The sequence below is a fragment of the Apiospora hydei genome (assembly GCF_038363865.1).
Source record: "Apiospora hydei strain CBS 114990 chromosome Unknown utg000007l_segment0_segment0, whole genome shotgun sequence".
Taxonomy (NCBI): Eukaryota; Fungi; Ascomycota; class Sordariomycetes; order Amphisphaeriales; family Apiosporaceae; genus Apiospora; species Apiospora hydei.
This window is the reverse complement of record NW_027117366.1, coordinates 3463691-3483508: the sequence shown is the minus strand read 5'-3', so window position 1 is coordinate 3483508 and position 19818 is coordinate 3463691. Positions and strand designations below refer to the sequence as shown.

General features: G+C 54.0%; 7 protein-coding genes across 7 annotated transcripts; 3 read left to right on the top strand and 4 right to left on the bottom strand.

Moving 5' to 3' along the window:
• Positions 1 to 1139: 1139 nt before the first annotated feature.
• On the top strand, positions 1140 to 2046 carry PG997_010212 (uncharacterized protein; the record flags this gene model as incomplete). Its single annotated transcript, XM_066814527.1, has 3 exons — positions 1140 to 1554; positions 1616 to 1706; positions 1755 to 2046. The coding sequence occupies 3 exons, from the start codon at positions 1140 to 1142 to the stop codon at positions 2044 to 2046; spliced, it is 798 nt and encodes a 265-aa protein (XP_066666489.1).
• A 1706-nt stretch (positions 2047 to 3752) lies between these two features.
• PG997_010211 (uncharacterized protein) lies at positions 3753 to 5154 on the top strand (the record flags this gene model as incomplete). Its single annotated transcript, XM_066814526.1, is given in 2 exon segments — positions 3753 to 4531; positions 4542 to 5154. 2 exon segments carry the CDS (start codon positions 3753 to 3755, stop codon positions 5152 to 5154), a joined length of 1392 nt encoding a protein of 463 aa, XP_066666488.1.
• Positions 5155 to 6398: 1244 nt separating this feature from the next.
• Positions 6399 to 8168, bottom strand: PG997_010210 (uncharacterized protein; the record flags this gene model as incomplete). The annotated part of the gene is made up of 3 exons (XM_066814525.1): positions 6399 to 6404; positions 6652 to 7889; positions 7970 to 8168. 3 exons carry the CDS (start codon positions 8166 to 8168, stop codon positions 6399 to 6401), a joined length of 1443 nt encoding a protein of 480 aa, XP_066666487.1.
• Positions 8169 to 8410: 242 nt separating this feature from the next.
• PG997_010209 (uncharacterized protein) lies at positions 8411 to 8599 on the bottom strand (the record flags this gene model as incomplete). The annotated part of the gene is made up of 1 exon (XM_066814524.1): positions 8411 to 8599. One exon carries the CDS (start codon positions 8597 to 8599, stop codon positions 8411 to 8413), a length of 189 nt encoding a protein of 62 aa, XP_066666486.1.
• Positions 8600 to 9594: 995 nt separating this feature from the next.
• Positions 9595 to 10272, bottom strand: PG997_010208 (uncharacterized protein; the record flags this gene model as incomplete). Its single annotated transcript, XM_066814523.1, has 1 exon — positions 9595 to 10272. The coding sequence occupies one exon, from the start codon at positions 10270 to 10272 to the stop codon at positions 9595 to 9597; it is 678 nt and encodes a 225-aa protein (XP_066666485.1).
• A 1125-nt stretch (positions 10273 to 11397) lies between these two features.
• PG997_010207 (uncharacterized protein) lies at positions 11398 to 13257 on the bottom strand (the record flags this gene model as incomplete). Its single annotated transcript, XM_066814522.1, has 4 exons — positions 11398 to 11862; positions 11921 to 12292; positions 12345 to 12700; positions 12756 to 13257. The coding sequence occupies 4 exons, from the start codon at positions 13255 to 13257 to the stop codon at positions 11398 to 11400; spliced, it is 1695 nt and encodes a 564-aa protein (XP_066666484.1).
• A 1602-nt stretch (positions 13258 to 14859) lies between these two features.
• On the top strand, positions 14860 to 17514 carry PG997_010206 (uncharacterized protein; the record flags this gene model as incomplete). The annotated part of the gene is made up of 5 exons (XM_066814521.1): positions 14860 to 15111; positions 15260 to 16035; positions 16354 to 16806; positions 17246 to 17260; positions 17340 to 17514. The coding sequence occupies 5 exons, from the start codon at positions 14860 to 14862 to the stop codon at positions 17512 to 17514; spliced, it is 1671 nt and encodes a 556-aa protein (XP_066666483.1).
• Positions 17515 to 19818: the final 2304 nt, after the last annotated feature.

Genomic DNA, 19818 nt, shown 5'->3' with positions numbered 1-19818 from the left:
AAATGCTCCAGGATTAACCACGCTATGGTGCCTGGCAGCTAAATGGCACACAAAAAGTACCTGGGTATTAGTATCCACGCCTGGGTGGCAGACGTTTAAAATCTCAAGCGATACGATAACGAAGCGATATATATTCGTGCGTACACTGTATTTCAAGGACCTTCTAACTTCTCGTCTGAGAACGCACCAATCATAAGAGGGGGAAAAACATCAACATATTGACTCCGATTATGAATGGTCTTGAGGTGGAGGTTACCACGATACTATCTAGCAGCTACAGGCAGACCATCGAGTTCAGCTTCCACCGCACGAAGTCTTTGGCTTAGAATTTCGTCGTCAAACTTCACTGCTGCCGCCGTCTCCCCATGATAAGCGTCTCCTGCCTGCTGAAAACCATACATATGTCAGCACGCAGTACTGTGGGGACACATTCCAAAGACCCATTCTTGACACCGATCATACTTACGATCCTTCGGCTTTGTATATCTTTGGAAACGGGTCTGGTCGCCGGTACTGCTCGTACTCGGGATGGCGGTGCTGCCTTGGCCCCAGTATAGCGGTTTCGCATTCCTCGGCCAGTTGGAGGCGAGCCCAAGGCTTATCGTTCGCGGAACATACGTCAAGCAGGCTTGGGTCTGATCTGTATGTGGGCAGGAGTTTCGTCCATGGCTGGATTTTCCGGGTCTCCTGATGGGTGATTGGCATTGTGTCAGGGGTTGGGCGATCTCAGTGGTGTGTGGAAGTCTTGAATGAACTGAGGTCTGGGTATCTGGGATCGAGGGGGTGGGGGGAGGGGGGTCTTCTGACTTAAGTAAAAACACGATATTGTACCCTGCCTGACATTGGATTTGCGTCGACAGAGGGGAAAGCCATTTGTGCTGCCGTTGATCCATGAAGCCATATGCTGTGTCGCCGTGTATTACCAAAAATCAAGTTTCCCGATCTGCTTGCGTTACTCTAGTCCACTATGCCGCATAAACGGGTGGTTCTGCAGCTCAGTTCGGCATATCGTTCTACCAGAGTGGCACAGTAGTACAACCAAGATGGAATAGTGGTGGTTCAACACCAACAACATAATACACTCGAACATCTCGCATCGTGGAGACCCGGTCCACCCAATGGATATCAGTATAACAACAATGGCCGACAAGGTTCACGCCCCTCTTGCGTTCCTTCGGGATCTCAAGATCTACGAGGTTGAAAAGCCATACCACTTGACTTTGACCAAGGATAGAGAGTGTGATTCCGTGATTACGAACATTGCACATGATGTCTATGGGAATATCGAGGTCACCAACATACGAGGTAGTGAGGACTCGTTCCTACTTGATGTTCATGGCTTCCAGCTCGCAAAACACGAGACGTCGATGAGCCCGCGAGATTTTGACAGTCTGGAAGGTCGAGAACGATACGCCTCCGAGATCGAAAGCTTCCTGAAGGCACTTCTTGGTGCCAAAGACGTCCGGATGATGCACTACAAAGTCCGGGATCGCACATCACCGACTGAACAAGACGCGGAGAAGGAAGACAGCATCCGGGGACGTCCTATCCCTGGTGTGCATATAGGTATGACACTTCCCCAGGAGATTCCATAGGCAAGACTGACGCTTGGCAGACGCTTCTGCCGATGGTGCCTTGCGCCGCATCCAGTTACAGTGGCCCTTGGAAGCCGAGGAGCTGCAAAAGCGGCGCTTCCAGATCCTGAAGTAAGTCCCGTTTGAAATATTACGAGGCAAAGGTTTGACATCAAGCAGCCTATGGAGACCCCTCAAGTCGCCACTGAGAGATTGGCCTATGGCGTTCTGTGACGTCCGCACTGTTGAGGCCGAAGACATAGTGCTAGCAGATCAAATATCACCAGGGTTCCAGGGCGAAAACACTTTGCTCTACTTCAACCCGAAGCATAGGTTCTACTACGTCTCTGAGCAAAAACAGGATGAGGTGTGGGTTTTCAAGCAGTTTGACTCCCAAGAGAACGTAGCCGGAGGTGGGTGTCTGGCCGGTTTTGGGAACCACAATGAGGTTGCTGACCATGATTACCTATAGGATGCCCGCATACCTCGTTCCAGCCCGGCGATACACAATCGGCCAACAACGAAAAGGACCAGAGTGTGGAGATAGCGGTACTGGTAGTTTACTAGGCAGAGGGCGATTGTTGACTCCAACAAACCGCACACGTAGCATAGGGCCACCACGGCATTCCCTCTTTATCTATCGATAGCAATTCCGATTGTTCTGCCTGCCTAACTTGACATCTGTGTGGCCTGGTGTCCGTGCGCAAAGCAGGTAGGGTACTTGTCCTTAGGAGCCTTTGAAGGTCTTTGATAGCTCAAAATCAATACCCATGAATGCCAAGGTGATCGATCCGTCGGTGACGGGTGTCGTTGTTTCCCACCATCAGTGAGAACAAATTCACCTACTGTCACCATTTTCAACGAAATCCACCATTTCATATCCCTTTGTGGTAACCATTCGTGCCTTTCATGGACAATAACGACTGACTGGATACATACACAAGCCTCCATCAGCGACATCGCCCTGCTATTCCCCTTCGTTGCCAACTCTCCCTTCATCAACGCCAGCAAAAAGAGGTACAAACATTCTCATGCCCAAGATCAAATCAAGCCGTGTATATATTCATCGCCTGGTAAAATTGTACTTGGCTTCCCGATTGTCTGGCTGAAGATCCTGCCTCGGATTTCAGCTCAAAGCAAACACATCAAATGGGAAGTACAACATCACACCAACTATCCCCAATCGGCATTTGAGAAACGAAGAAAACGGATAAACAGACGCTATTGGGGAGTCTCGCATCCGAGCAGCCGACAAGACAGACGACCGTTTGGGTGCGATTATCATGATATGGAAGGGCTTCCCCGACTGAACCCATGCATCCCGGGAGCAGGAAGCAGAACACGGCTGACCCATGGTTTCTGCCAAAAGCCTCTCCCCCCAACAACTCCTCTGGTTGCTGCTACCCTTGATTTCGCCAGCCAGCGTCTCCTACCAAAGAGCGAAGACCATAGTGGAGGCTGACAGCAATGTCGAGAATCATGGTGATGGCGTCGGTCAGTGGCAGTCATGACCTACCATGATGGGAGCCTTCATCTACTAACCTTCATCAGAATGATACATCATGTCCGGCTCGGAGTTCCGGAGTGGCATCAGTCCATCTTTTCCCACGCCACGATCACGCTGATACGATGTCTATGGCAATCGACGAGTCATGCTTCAACTGCTTGCAACATGTAAGCAGCGCCGTCACTTAATGCAACATCAAGAATGATATTTTCCCTCCGCCGGAAGACACATGAACCCGATCGACGCAATAGAGCGCAACCACCCTTCGATATGCGATGTCTTGACGCAACCCATCGCAACGTCGAGATCTTGTTGCTTCGTAGCCATGGCGAGTTTCGTATCACGGTTGCTGGAAATTGCGCAACACCCGGCGTATACTCGGCCGTCCGAGTCAAACATACGCACATTGATACAGCCGTTGCTTACATATTTTCATATCGGTTAATGATGGTTCATTCAGCGCAATACTCGACCAAGTCGCGTTCGACATTGAAGGCGAGCCATGACGCACACGAACCGCCGGGGAAAGATATAAAACGCGGTCGCGGTCGACTCCCATTCTTCCCTCCTTTTCATTCGACATCATCACATCGTCCTCGAACCGAAACACATTCTCACATCGTTCATACCTCGTTTTACGAAACTCGTACGTTACTTTTAAAACATACATCATGTCGACCAACTCTCGCACTATCGCCAACCTCGCCGTCGCGGATCGTGTCGACGATATCGATGCGATTCGCCACGCGCTCCGGACGACCGAGCTCGAGATACGTGCCAGCGCGTCGATGATCCGCGACGTGCCCACGCGCGACAACATCCGAACCTACGGGTTCGTACTCGACCACCCAGCGTACCGGGACTGGCTGCTCGCCGCCGGCTCGGCCACGCTGGGCATCGTGGGATCCGCGGCCACCGGCAAGACCATCGTCTCGGGTCTGATCTACGACGACCTCCTCGCGCACACCTCGGCCCGCGGCAGCGACAAGGACGTCTGCATCTTCTACCGCTGCAGCCCCGCCAAGACGGCCACCCCCGCGGCCATTCTCAAGGCGATGGTCTGGTCCATCTTCGACCGACGCCCAGACCTCGCAACGCTCGCGGTCGTCGGCAAGGACGACAAGTGGTGGGCCGCCCGCATCCGGGACGCCCAGGACCGGGTTCCAGCCCTGTGGAACCTCTTCGCCAAGCTCGCGGGCAGTGTCGGCACCGTCTGGCTCGTGCTGGACAGCGTCCACGACTGCGACGACTCCGTCCAGGGCCTCCTGCGCCAGCTCGTGCGCGCTTCCGGACGCACCAGCATGACGGTCAAGATCGCGGCCACCTCGCGCAGCCCGGCGCGCTTCACCGAGGCCAACATCGACAACTGGGTGGCGTACACGGCGGCGGACCTGGAGGGCGGCGTCGAGGCCTACGTCCGGGCTCGGCTCGCGCAGATGGACGTGGTCAGGTCGGGCAAGATGGACGGCGTCCGGGTCCTCCCCCGCGGTCGTGGCGGCCACCAGGCGCATGGGCGGTGGACACTTCTGGGCGCGGGCCGTGCTGAACCAGCTCCAGCACAAGAAATCGACCGAGACCGCACTTCGAGCTCTCGAGCGGCTGGTCAACCCCGTGCAACTCGGCGACAATCTTCTCTCGCGCCTGACTCGGGACGACGACAGCGCAGACTTCGCGCTGTGCGTGTACGGCGTAGTGGTGGAGTCCCCAGCGACCTGCTCCGTCGCGGACATCCAGGCGGCCATCTCGTCCAGTTACCCCAGAGCCACGCGCGCGGAGATCCTAGACGTCCTGGACTCTCGCCTCCAAGGGCTGTTCGCGGCGCTCAACGGAGACTACGTCTGGGTGACGAACGCCATCAAGGCTTGTCAGCACCAGACGGTCCGAGCCCTTCGGGTCAAGGCCGCGGCGGCGGAGCGACGAGTTCATGAGGAAGTTGCTGCAATGAAGTCACGCCGGCAAGATGAGATCGCGGAACTTGAAAGACGCGCCCGATCTCGTGCATGGCTGGAGGTGGTTATGGTGGCACTCGTTGTCGTGGTCCTCGGACTGATTCTGGGGCGTATCTTGTGGTAATGGGAGGGTTGATACTATGAGCATCTGTTTGGTACGATCGGGGAGCGAGGAACATGCATGATTCGGTGTATCATTATTTCATATGTAAATCCTTCAATGGCATCAAATGGCATCGGCCTGTTACTCTGGTACATGACTCGTTTCTGGACACTGAAGCCCTTCAGTGACTTCCCAGCCTGTAGAAAGCACGGCGTCGAGAGCAGCGGGTTCCTCCGTAACTTACAAGTTCCCGAGGCACTCCGCTCAATCCACTGCAAGGCCAAACATCGCTGACTGGCACATACACAAGGACACTAGCAGCAGGGCAATAATATCACCAGTGGGCGACCCGTCCTAGGCATATACATTGTTCAGTCCTTGATAATAGAGCAGTTATAATACCGCACAAAACTCACGACTTTCAGATACGGTTCCTGGGGGCCACTTCTCCGTATTTGACACCATTGGCCAGAAGAAGCTGGCAAACTGCAAAGCTAATGCTCCACAATCGTGATGTTGGACACCGCCTATTGCCCTTTCGTGGACGATACCTTCTCACTTCACCACAGCGTCTTGCAACCACTTACTAGAAAACTGAGGGGGTTGGCCTCGGAATGTGTGTCATTCGTAGTAGGGCAGCTTTTTACTTGGTAGTAGCTGATCCCATTTTGTTGGAGTACGAAAGAGAGGACACCCGAGTGCTTTTCATCACAGGTACAAGTATTATTACACTCACGGCCAGGGTGAACAGAAGGTTTGGTCTATTAAGCAACTCGGCTCTAATATCTAGGCCCCTTAATTCAGTGTTTTATGGTCTTGTTGGCGCCGCAACCACAAATGGTCTTCCGGGCTTCCATCATATCTCTTTTCAAACAAGTGAAGTTGATCCTATAAATCTTTTGGTGGAAAGGACTGAGGTGACCATGCTTGATATCTATGGAGCCACTAATTGAAATGCTAAGTGGTTCATCGTCGACGTCGCCAATCCCATCAACTTCGTTTCCAAGAAGGCAGGATAACATTAAACTCGCTTTTAAGATATTCCTCTTAAATGTTATGAATAGTATTTCTTGTGCTTATGGTAGCTTCGCATGCTGCAATCAAACTTATGGATTTATGCCATACAACACCATCTCTAAACATCGTTGTCTTGTTCAGTTTATCTTACTTCTTTTCTTTTCCTGTTTTACCTTCTCGCTTTCCTTTCAAAAAGAAAGGTAAACCGAGAAACCGAAACTTACTTCGCTCGACTCACACCTAACAATCTAATACTAGAAACGAGAAGCTCACACGAGGTATGTAACCGTCAAACACGAACGCCAAAAAATGATATTGTGCCAAGGAAATCATGTAAATTCGGAATCGCGACATTGAAATACTACTGTTCTAGACATAGAAACCACACGAGAATACTTGACTAAACAGCACACCATGCGATAGCCCCGGCTCCTCCCAACACCAACACCAACAACACCGCCAACAACAGATTATCCACCAAGAGGAGCGACTCTCGCGAACCGGCTCCAGCACATCGTCTACTGCCTGCCCCCGGCTCGGCAGCTTCTTGCCTCGCACCGTGCGGCGCAAGGCCGCCGTGGCCGTGGCGTCGCACGCCCGGAGGAAGCGCGTGGGCACGATCCAGTTCCCGTTGAAGGAGCGGAACAGCCCCAGCAGGTCGTCCCTAAGGACCGTCTCCACGTCCTGCACGGTGGCGGTCCGTCCCTCGCACACCTTCTCGTCTCCGTCCAGCCGGGCCAGGAGGTCGTCGCACGACACCGGGGTCGAGCAGTCGATGAGGGCCGCGAGCACGACCAGCACGAAGTCGCGGCGCTCGCCGTCCCGGATCATGCGCGCCACGAGCCGGTGGCTGAGCTGCTCGTGGCTGTGGAGCTTGTCGAGGTACCGGATGGCGGCCTCGGTGGTTCGCTTGTCCTGCACTTGGCTGAGCACCGCTCGGGTCCAGAAGAGGCCGCCGCCCATGCGCTGGATGGCTGCGGTGGCGGCAGGGAGCACTCTTCCGGCATCGATGGCGTTGTCAAGCTGGCCGAGGGACTGGTAGATAGGCCCAGCCACGTCGATGTCCTCCGCCGCGTACGTCACGCGGCCGACGTCGGTATTGTCCCCCAGGATGCTGTGGTCTCGGGTGGTTATGACCAGCTTGAGGGTGAAGTCGATGTCGGGATTGCTGGCGAGGCTGGCGAAGCGCTCCAGCAGGTCTTGGGCGTCCCCGGCACAGTCGTGGATGCTGTCGATGACCAGCCAGACTGTATTGACGTGCCGAGCAAGCTTGACGAAGATGGCCCAGTACGAGCTGAGCGAGTCAGCACGCGCGAGCATCTCGAGCCACTCGCCTTGGCCTCGAGAGGCGTCCGTGGCCGTGTCGGGGCGTTGGGCAAACATCGACCAGAGGATGGACTGGAGGATGTCGGACGTGGTGGTGCGGCGCTGGGGGCAGCAGTTGACGAAGCAGTAAACCCCTTTGATGTGAGGGCTTGTTCGGAGTGCCTCGTGGATCAGGCCGGCGATGATAGTTTTCCCACTGGCGGCTGGGCCGCCGATGCTCAGCAAGGCAGAGCTCGGGCAGTCGACCCACTGGGTGTACAGCTCGTGCCGGAACACGAAACCGTAGGCATCCTCATGCACCTCGCTCTGTACATGCCAAATCATCTTGACGTCCGCCATGTGCTTGTCCTTGCCGCGCTGGAGCTTGGAACTGATCTCGTCGATCGCGCCTCTCCATCGACAGACGTAACTTACTGCGGAAGGGGGCAACAAGTCAGTACCAAAATATGCCGCAGTGGCTATCGGGGGGGGTCATGGAGCTATCAAAACTCACAGGCTTCCTCGATGCCTTGGAGATGCAAGCCGCTCCATGGCAGACGGACCGCGAGAAGGTCGCAGAGCGGCTGGAGCTTGCTCAGTAGGTCAGTATACTCTTCGTTCGTAGGATCCCAGATCGAGTGAGTAAAATCGGCCAGAGCCTGGTTCTGCTCGGCCTGGAGTTGCGCAGTAGCCAACACCGTGCTGGTAGACATATTGGCTTGGCGACAAGGGGCAAGGCAAGGAGTTTCAGGGTGTTGTTGGAATGTTTGAATGATCGGGGCTGTTGTGAATGGCGACGACGAGGTTCGATATTGAAATAAGAGGTAGTTTGCCGTGTTCTGTTGATGTTGTGTTGAGAAGGAGAAACCATCTTGGCCAGCCTCCAGCGTGGAATTTATAGTTCTGCCGCTGGACCAGGCCACTGTCAAGCTGAGGTTCGACGAGTCGCGCGCTGTCACGAACCTCCATCACCGTGAGGCATACCGGATCGTCGGTCGTCATGCCACGGGATCGGGTCACTATCACGCTGACGTGTGTTGATACGCCGTCCATCATGAACATATATCACGGTGACGCATATCGGACCGCCGCCCGTCACGAACACCGCGTCCTCCAGTACGTACGGGACTCGGTCGATGGCCATTGCTGCTTGACGCGGGAAGGGTTGGCTGGTCGTAACGTATGTGCAGCGTATACATTGCCAACGAATGTTTACGCGCGCAGCTCGCATCGAATTTGCGCAACATTGCGCCATCGCCATCAACTCGGAGTCATTTTTGACCACCTCTCAACCATCAATCTTTCGTCTGAAGGTGCCTCCGTGATGGCCTGCGTTTCTTTTGATTCTTGATATCTTGATTCACGTTGTTGACCCCTTGACTGGGTTGCGTAGCTGTTGGTAGCTAATAATCGTACACTTTCTTCTTTTCTCGTATTGGCAGTCGAAGATTGTTGGTATCCCTTTTGATGTGGTTGTTTCGAATCGAAATCGAACACTTATTTTTCCTTGGTCAAATAATCGGAAGACCAGGCGTAATATGATGAGGCAATACTTACCCAACACGTTCGAGGGGACCTGGAGTATAGTAACTCATGTATACACTCCGCTGGAGGCGATGACGGGAGAGTCGATGACTGGGCAGAATAACAAGACGGCGGTGGCAGTTTGTTTTGAGAGTTATGGCTCGTGATCTCACGCCATTACTCTTTCAAGAAGGCTTTCAAAGAAAAGAAAGGTACGCTAGCCTAGCCTGTGCACGGACGCCATACCATGCAGATACATAAGCAAAATAATCGGAGTAATGCCCGGTAGAAAGAGGTGGTGTCCTGGAATCCGACACCACACACACACCTTGTTATTGATGAACAGCACGAACATTTTCAACTCTGTGCCTATTTTTTCTATTTCATTCCCACCTACGTTCCATTCTAGGCACCTTTTCGCTTTATTATACTAATATAAAGCTCATCTACATGTGTTTATCATCCACCGTATTCGTTAGGGGTAAACGACTTTATGATACCGAATTGTAAAGGGGGCATAAACCTATCAAATTTGACAGCCATCACTCAGATAATGACGGACAAAGCTACTGAAAAGAGAAAATTGGAAAATAGCGATGGCATTCACCCAGGATATCACAAACACAGAACCAACAGCCCAAACAAGCAGACAGCAGCAGCAGCACCCGACGGCCGCGCCATCGCTCCAGACCCGCCAGTGGTGGGCTCAAGCGTCTGCACGACAGCCGTAGTTGGGTCCGGATTCGGAGTCGTCGTGGGCGGCAGCTCCGACGTGGTTGAAAAGACGGTCGCGGTATCATCAGTATTCTGCTGCGTCGCAGCGGTGGACGGTTTCTCCGTCTCGGACGAAGAAACCGTTTTCCTCGCCCCCGTCCTAGTAGTGGAAGAAGACTGCTGCTGTTTCTGCGTTGCCCGGTTGCAGAACTCGACGTCGCTGCCCCGGTGATTCTGCTCAATGCAGCCACCGTACCCCCACTCCTCCCCATCGCTGCGCCCGCCCGAGACACGGTGATCGCCGCCCGGCGAGAACGTGCCCGTCACGAAGACCCAGATGTGATAGCGGTAGGAGCGGCCTTCCCCCGACAGCGGAAGATTGAAATCGTGTCCCTCGGCGTGGCCGCCGTTTCGGTGCTGGAACACGCTGTTCTTCGTGTTGCTGCCGCTCTGCTCATCGCTGTAGACGAGGGCATTGTAGTCCGTGTACGTCGCCAGGAGCTGGTCGACCGTCTTGTTGACGAATTTCCTCTTCCTGTCGCCGTCGTCCGGCATCTGATCGATGTTGCTGTTCGTCATGACGTCGTTTGCGACATTGCAGATGCTGACGCCGGAGGCTTGCTGTTTGTGAGCGAGTGTGGTGTCGTGGCCGCAGTCAGGGAGTCTTTCCGACTTGGCATAGGGTGATAATAGCAGCAGCAGTGGGACTATCAACTGTAGTTTCCCCATCTCGAGTCTCTTGTGTGGGATCCTGCGTGATGTGGGAAGTTTGGTTGCTGAAAATACCGGCCTGCTCCTGGTCTAAGGGAGGTTTCCCAGGCTATCTCCAGTGCCCCAGACTGTCCTTTTATAGATGGAGAAAGTCGCGGAGTCCTTCAGTTGTAATTTTGGCCCCCAAAAAATGCAACCGTGGTGGCCCGGCCCACTATGTGTGACATTATAGTCCAGCCCTGAGCCACTCGGGTGCACCTCTAGAATGCAGTGACGACATCACTCCTTTGGAAAATGCCGACAATCGCTCGAGTTGCCGGTATTCGCGCGAGAGATACGTCAAGCCAATGAACTGTTGAGCTGCAAGCCTTTTGTACAATACACACACACAGCTGAGCGATACTTTTCCAGATTCGTATGTGGCGTCGATGCAGCAGGATGCAGAGCCCCCTCATTGGGTAGATTCCCCGGCAGACCATTTGGGTTCATTTCAGCTTGACGGGAGGTAGTAAGGATTGCTTGATCTAATAGGACTGGGGGCTTCGGCAAAAGTTCACTCCGCAATGTTATTTCCGTTTTGATAGGTACCGGGATCACGCGAAACGAAGAAGTAAGGATTGGTCACTTCTTTGATAATACCGTCATCGAGATGTGGATCACGCTCGCCCACTGTTCCCAGGGACGGGTTTACTTTTAATAGGTTGCAATACTCGATGGCAAAAACTACCAATCGGTCTTCTAGGAGGGTTGTCATGTACATGTTTGCTACTGTATATCGTGTATAGAGTATGGTGTACGGATACAGCTATGATATCGTGTATCAATAAAGAAAGGCAATATCGGTATCTTACCATGATAATCCCAAGCGCCCAAATGCTCCCGCTAATATGTCCAAATCTATCCCATAATATTAGCACACCTAGAGCTTTCTCCACTTTAGAAAACCCCTATTCTGCAACTTGCTACATCTCGTGAAGAGTCCCGATGATCAGATCATAGGTTACGTATCGCAAACCTCTTTCTCCAATACTCGCCATACCGAATGATAACGAGGGAGATGGGCAGGAGACTCAGCGCAATGAAGCCGAGCAGACTGTTACCCCAGCCGATGCCGAGCCGCTCATACATGGGCAGTCCCGCAAGTGGCAGGACGGCGCCAGCGATAGAGCGGACGAGCGTGTTAGCCGCCATGGCGGAGGCGGCGTAAAGCCCGAAGGCGTCGACGAGGTACAACTGAATGCACATGAAAATGATCATGTTCCCGACGCCAATGACGGCGGTACCGATGATGGGCGCGATCCAATGGACCTGCTTCTCGGCCGTCCATCCGTAGATAAAGAATCCCGCCGGCATGATCACGCTACCCAGCGGCAGCAGAGGCAGCCGGTACTCCGGCTTCAGCCCCTCGCGCGGCGCGCCCGTCTCGGCGGCCAGGGCGTCGGCCTCGGCGGCTTTGCGCTTGATGTACCGGTCCGACGTGCTGCTGAAGCCGGCGACGCCGGCGAGGGGAGCCGACGCCGAGCCCGAGGTAGGCGAGCCCGACGAGGCTGGTGCTGAAGTGGTAGTACTGCTGGAAGACCTCGGTGATGGAGGTGAACATGAGGTAGAGGTAGCCGTACGTCAGGGCCATGAAGAGCGCGGTCGCGATGATGACGGGCGAGAACAGGATCATCTTCATGGGCCGCAGGATGCTGCGGCGGAAGTAGTCGCGCGGCGAGAGGCCGATATCGAGCTTGGAGCGCAACTGCGTATTGCCGGTGGCCTTGCGGAGCCGTTCGGCTTTGCGCTCGAGGAGGACGGGGTGGTACGACTCGCGCAGGACCAGCAGGTTGACGAGCGCGATGACGCCGCCAACGATGGCCAGGAGCCAGAAGTTCCAGCGCCAGCCCTCGGCGTCGGCGAGGAAGCCGCCGGCAATGGGGCCCACGATGGGCCCGAGCAGGGGTCCGATGGAGACGGCGGCCATGGCGGCGGCGCGGCCCCTCCTGGCGGATCATGTCGGCGATGGAGCCGCTGGCGTTGGTGACGGGGCAGGAGCCGAAGATGCCGCTGAGGAAGCGGAAGGCGACGAGGGCGCCCATGTTGGGCGCGACGGCGCAGGCGACGACGAAGACGATGAAGCCGACCATGCTGGCGTGGTAGACCCAGAGGCGGCCGTAGATCTCGGACAGGGGCGCCATGACTAGGGGGCCGAAGGCGAAGCCGAGGATGTAGACGGATACCACGAAGGAGGCCATCTCGAGACTGGTGCTATGGAACTCCTGCATGAGCTGCGGCACGCCGGGGGCGAAGATGGCTTTGCGACATTGTCAGTGATCACATTGATTAGTTCTCTCGGTCGCAGGAGAGACCTACATGAAGCCAGGGGGTGATGAAGATCATGGTGCTAACTAAGAAGCAGTTCAAGAACGTGCGCCACCTGGGCCAATTGTACGGGTGTTCTGGGTCGTTGTCATCCCACCACACAATGTTGGGATCGTCGTCGTCGGTCGTGCTGGGGCTCTTGCCGGAACCAGACCCGAACCCGGGGTCTTGAGTTATGTCTTGTGCTCCACCATTCGTCCCCTTCTCGACGTCACGATCGGTCAAAAAATGACCGTTGGTTTCAGCGGGTCTAGATGGGTCTCCGGCATGTGCAGTGTGCGGGCGCGGGTGATGCTCCACGTCGGATTTCCTCCTCTTCTCCGCTAGCGAAGCGCGGCGCCTCCTCTCTCCGTTCTCGTCGAGGACGTAGCCTTCGCCGGAGGGGATGTCGGCATCGTGACCTTCGTCGGCGGCTTGGCGGCTGATTCGGCGTTCTAGTCGGATCCTGTCGTTGTTGTTGGGGTCATCGGCGGGGGCTGTGGGAGCCATTGTGGACTAATTGGCAATTGGGGGCACCTAGAAGGCGCTGAGCGCTACGCCCTCGGGGCTTTGTTAGCTCTGTTCTCCACATGTTGGACTGCGTTCGAAATGCCCGGTATAAAAGAAGACATCAAATACAATCTTTGATGTTGAAGATATGAAGTAGGTAGGTAGGTAGGTTTTGCAATGGCAGGGTGTTGGCTCTCACCTAAGCTTGGCCGTTTGCTGGTCACACTTGGCGTGTTTGTCACTAAAAGCTTGTGTAGCTTAGTTCTTTCGGAGGGGAGGTACTGGAGCTGTCACGCATGTGGCCTGGGGTACTACAGCAGGGTGCCGACTGAGTGGTACTGTGTCGCTGATCTTCAATAAATGGATATATCAAACTGAGAGGTGATGGAACACCACGACAGACGGGTTGGAAACGAACATGCGAGGGATGGAGATAATTAAATGGCAACGCGTGTTCGGGGCCATGTTGACATTTATCAAAGACCGATGGGGATTTAAGCCATCCATACACGGGAGCTGACGAGCAGTAGCCATCCGGGTTGTGTATCATCGGGCGTGCATAAAATGGCGAGACGGCTGCTTTTAATTGGGCATGAGTCGACAGAATTCTGTTGAAGACTGCTGCACAACTGTGGCCTGGCTTATAAGCCGTTCCCGTTTCCCGTCCCCAGCTGGATGGTTGCCCCAGGGGAGGAAGGATTCCAAGGGCAAAAGAGAGCAAGCGAGCCAATTGAGAAACCAGGCCGGAAGTCGGGGTTCGAACGACCCACCAACCCCGGACAGCCCAAGCAATTCTACCTACCACCTACCTACATGTGTTTGTCTCAACGTACGTAAGAAGTATCAATCGGGATTCAGATAAAATGAACACCCAGCAATCCCGAAGACACCAGAAATTCCCTCTAGGACTCTTGGGAGACATAAATAACACCATGCGATTCCCCTGTTGCCCCTTTTCCATGTACTGTAAGCGAGATTCCCTGTGATCAGCAGAGCTCAGCTGTTTAAATTCCGGTTACATCGCGTGAAAGGGCTTTGGGCCCCTACCGCGGTCCCTGTCCCAGCATTTCTGCAAACGGTTCCCAATTACGGGTTTGATGTAGAAACACCTCGTCCTTGCAGATGTGAATAAGGTTACCAGACATACGGATAACTCCCGGGGCTCCGGATTGACGTGCGTCAACTTGGTTGATAGAATAAAAATAGCATGTTTTCGATCCGGTCCGTTATGTCGTTGGACGTCCTTTCACAGTTCCTGTACGCGGCCCCACAACGCCGGCAGCTCGGCGGTTTGCAAGTAGAATATAGGGTAATTGAATGCATGATATGACTTCAAGTTACTCCTAGGCAGCCACTTTATATGCCACCTGCAGTCATCTCGATGTTGACGCAATAGGTCCCCAAAAGGGGGAAGTACTCCGGTCCAGTGATAGGTAAGCCGCGTGGGCGCATCCCCTCGTTAGTACGGATTACGACCAATTTACCCCAATCCCGTTTGGACCACCACCAAGCTTTGCCAATGCCGTTGAAAAATGGGCGATGAAGGTGCCAAGTAATCGAACCAAAGTCTGCCAGGAATTATATTCCTGGTGTTTCTTTATAATGAAGCGACACGTTGTTCCGGTCTTTGCTATTGCCCTCCATGCTCTGCTCAGTCCGTCAGTAGGCATTCGCCTGGAGGATGAAAACTACCAGTATCCAATCGGAGGTGAATATGGCGGCAGCGACGCTTACCGGACAAGCCTGTCCTTTTCAACAGAGAAGCTGGAGTCGTATATCCACGAAGTGATGGATCGTTGGAAAGCCCCGGGCATGGCAGTGGCCATCGTCCACGGGAATGAAACCTGGGCCAAAGTAGGAGAGCTCTCAATTGCCCATTTATTTCTACCCCCTGGTCTTGTTGTGTCTCATATATCCGGAACCTTCTTTATCACTGTCTTTGATATATGGCTACATAGAAACGTGAAATATCAGGGATAATGAAAAACTGACTTCGCTTCAGGGGTTCGGTTTCGCCTCTCTCCCATCCACGCCCGTGACACCCCACACACTCTTCTACACAGGCAGCACCACCAAGTCCTTCACCGCCGCGGCCCTGTCCTTGCTCATCGATAACTCCTCATCGTCGAACTCAGACACAGGCACCACCAAGCTAACCTGGACGACGCCCATCTCGCAGCTGCTGCGCGACGACTTCGTCTTGAGCGACGACTGGGCCACGGCGCACATCACGCTCGAGGATGCCGCGAGCCACCGGACGGGTTCTGCGCCGCACGATCTGGCTTTCGTGAAGTCAAGTCGCGACCAGGTCCGCCGCTTGCGGTACTTACCTTTAGCTGCCGAACCACGCCAACGGTTTCAGTACAACAACCACATGTTCACGACCTTGGGATATCTCGTCGAGACCTTGACAGGTACTTGGCTCGGCACCTTCTTTCGCGATAGGTTGTGGGCGCCCATGGGTATGGACGAGACCTTCTTGAACCGTGGTGATCCGCGGTTCAACGAGGCGGAGTCCCGTCTGGTGCTCGCCGAGGGGTACTACTGGCGCAAACGCAGCAATGACGGCCACGGCGAGTACGTGAAACGCCCATACGTGCCCGCCGACTGGGACACGGGCGCCGGCGCCGTCATCTCCAACGTCCTGGACTACGCCAAGTACCTGCGCGCCATGATGCGCGAGCAAGGCCCCATCTCGGCCGCGGGCCACCGCGAGCTCCGGACTCCGCGGACTTTCCTCGACGCGCGAGGGGCGCCGCTGTTCACGGGCCCCGTGATGTACGCGCTGGGCTGGATGCAAGGCGTCTTCGAGGGGTCGAGACGTGGCACCACACGGGCACGGTCAACGAGTTCGTCACGTCCATGATGATGATGCCGGCGCGGGAGATGGGGATCGTGGTTATGTGTAACGCGGCCTCGATGGCGAAGGATTTGGTTTGGTATCGGGTTATGTATGATTTGCTCGGCGTGGAGGAGGGGAGGAGGTTTGACTTTGAGGGAGAGTAAGTCTTCTTCGGATACATACACGCATTCAACTCTCCTATTGTCGGTCTTGTAAGGCCAATCGACACTGACTCATGTGCGTATACTGTTTAGGCGTCGACGGCAAGAGAAACAAGGGCGAAAGCTTGTGCACGATGGACGCAAGCGACTGTACCCCCACGTCCCTGACCCGCCGCTCCCGCCCTCTGTCGCGCTCTACAAGCATGAGGGACGTTACCACAACCCGGGCTACGGCGAGATGATCGTCAATCTGGTGTGTGATGGTGAGAACAGCGGCGGCTCATCGGGGCCCCACATGCAGAAGTCGGAGTCGGAGCCGCCCGAGACGGCCAGAAAGGGGGACGATGACTGCCACCTGGAGGCGCACTTGGCGGACACCTCCATATTCAAGTTCACCTTCATGCTCGAGCATGTCTCGGGCGATTATTGGATTGGTTGGGCGCATGTCAAAGGGGTTACTGATCCCGATGAGCCATTGACGGCGGTGAGGGCTCAGTTTCGACTCGATGAGCGTGGGGAGGTTTCGGAGGTTGGTGTTGATTTGAGGTTGGATGAGGATGACGAGGTACCATTGGTTTGGTTCACGCGTGTTGAGTGAATGACGGCAAGGTATCGATATATCGAAGGTATTGACGGATCGATCTAAAGGATCAGGCTGCTGGTTACTTGGTTGACCACAGGCTCGAGGTGCCCTGGTAACCGGTAACATGGGGAGAGTGCTTTTGGTTAGCGAAGTTTGTACAACAGTAACGGACTTAAAAGAAATGAAAATGTTAGTTACAGAGGCAATTGCAGTGCCGTATCAACAGGAGTGTGGTGGAACTGAAAGTAACGGAACAAGTGTCTTGGTTATGATGATGATACAGGGGATGACGTTTTGATGGTAAAAATATGCTGGTTGTGTGTTGCAAACGAAAGACAAGTTTATAAAATGGAAATAAATAGGAAGCAAGCTGTAAAAGTGCAACTTAACGGATTCGAACAGTGGTCTCCGTGGCAGGTAAGGTGTAAATAAATGAGTGAAGCTCAAGGGTAGGGGGACAATGAAAAGCAGCAGAGACGCCTTGCCACTTGACCAGACGTGACAGACAACAGGCACTGGGCAACCTGGGCAGCGGCCATGGCGACGAACCTGTCCAGGAGAAGACGGGCGGCTTCCACCTGGAGGACTCATGGAAGATGATCCGGGGCATCACGAGCAGCAAAAAGGATCTCCATGGGTTAGTTCGCCTCATGACTTTGGTTCTTGGTTAGATTGCCATCCTAGACCAGCCAAACCGACACATGATTTCAGAGGTCCCGGACGGTTTGCAACCCGAACTTGACTTGTATAAGTGCCACGGCCTAAGCAATCGTGAACCCACCCCCGAAACTCCGTTGTGGCGAGAACCACGGTGGAATTTTCTCATCCCGCTTGGGCTCCTGGGGACTGCATAGCTACTTACAGCGCCCAGTGGGTGCGCGGCTTCTCACACCGCGACTCGCCCAAGACTGCACGCCGTTAGCTTTCGACGTGGGGGAACTTGTTTGGTTGGGAAAAAGACGAGTTATTAGGACCTATGTAGACCCCTTCGGGTTTTCCCCGAGTTTACCCAGGCCGGGTTGCCCGGTTGGTTGCCTGTTGCCTGAGGGCTGAGGTCCCTAGGTGCCTGCAGTTCGTCCCCTTCCCAGGGACCGCGATCAAGATTGATCTCCAGGGCCTGCAGCCAGTCCTCTGTATTTCCCCTGCCACATTCTTACAAGCTACTGATGATGCTATCGTAAACCTCGTCGTCTTGGTTCTCTCACAGCTTGTTGTTTCTGACCCAAGCTCCGTAATCCAAGCACCCTACCTCACCACGCCACACCTATCACATAAGTACACTGCCGTCACAACTTGCAGATGGCAATCAAACAATATCAGAGTTGCTCAATGAACGTATCTACTTAGCCAGTGTCCTTTCGAACGCCTCAAACTAATCTGATATGTAAGTGCCCACGAAGTTTATCTTCTCCATTCTGCCCTCATAATCATCACACCCACATGCCGATCAACAAACTCTACGACCAGCTGAGCAAATGAGTTACACTAATATGTCAAATAAACAAGCCAAGCTTGGAATGATTATCAACTGTTTCGTCTTCAACTGCCCATGTCATAAACCTGCTAACAACAGCAAAAGGGACCAACTACTACACGCATCGCAACCCAAGCCTAACACAAGATCAGATTCTCGTTCCGCCATACTCAAACAGGGTTTCATGGTACTTTATATCATCTCAACATCAAAACACAAAAATATATATCGAGCACCAAACCAGCCATCCAGCGCCGTCTGCCCTGGCCGCACGGGAGATCAATGTTAGTCAGCAAACTTCTTATCATAATCCCCAATGGGGGGGCGGCCAGCGTGCTAGGAGGCATGGCAGTATCATACTTATGGGCTTCTAGAAACGACTGTATTTGCGTGACTAATGGCCAGGTCATCGTGGTGATGCGAGCAAGCAAAGCACGAGGACAGGGTCAAAGGCAAACCTGTATCCAACAGAAGCCGGGCATCGCGTGTAACCACGCGAATCATAGGCGACCACAAGCGACGATTTTCCGCGCCAAACGCAAGCTCTCAGATTCGACTCATCCGCATGGCGTTCGGGTGCATTTTGGTCACCTTGTGTATTCATCATCTTCTATGACTTCAATGTGCTTAGCAATGGTCATCATGACTCAGGCGTGCCAGCGAGTCGATGCACAGGCCAAAAAATGAACGTCGCTGTGAGTAACATAAGCACATTTCGTGTTACAAACACACCTTGTATGAACTTCCTCTGCTGGTTAGGCCTCTAAAGCGCCGCCCCTGAAGCACTCTGAGATCCTGCCCCGGCAGAAATGAGTTTGTGCATCTTCATGGGCGATCCAAGACTTCAAGATCCACCAGCATAACACGACAGTATGGACGCAAATGGCGTGCCCAAGATGAAACGGCATTCGTCAATCCAGGCCAACCTCCACAGGAACGTTGCGTCCTCGAGAATGCATACGGTCGGCGTCATGCATGATCAAAGGTTCGTTCAAAGTTGGTTTTGTCACGGGGTCGGTCGGTCCCTACATGCGACCCGCAGGGATCCACTGAGCCAAAGGCAGATCGGCATCGACAGTGGGGCACCGTACCCTCAATACCCTACGACAAGGCCCAACTTCACCATGTTTAATATTCTGCTCAAAAGTGTTTGTACATGAAACTATTCCCACGTTGCACGAAAACATTTGACGTGAAATGTTTGGTGTCCATTGGAAGTGACCAAGCCCCGTGGTCCCCTGACGATCTGGATGAGGGCACCTATCGGATGTTCCCGACCGCACACCACACTGGCCACTGCCACAAACAACGTGGAAGGCAGCACCCGGTAGTAGAGTTTAGCTAATCTGGCTTGTGAGACACGATGGCCAGATTAATGTTTTGACATGACCATCTTTAAGCATTTGCCCTGCATTGCGATCTTGCCAATTGAACGCAAACGATCGCTAGGTTCTGACTGTCACTTCCGCAATGGGATTGCAACCTTTTTTTATTGCTCCGT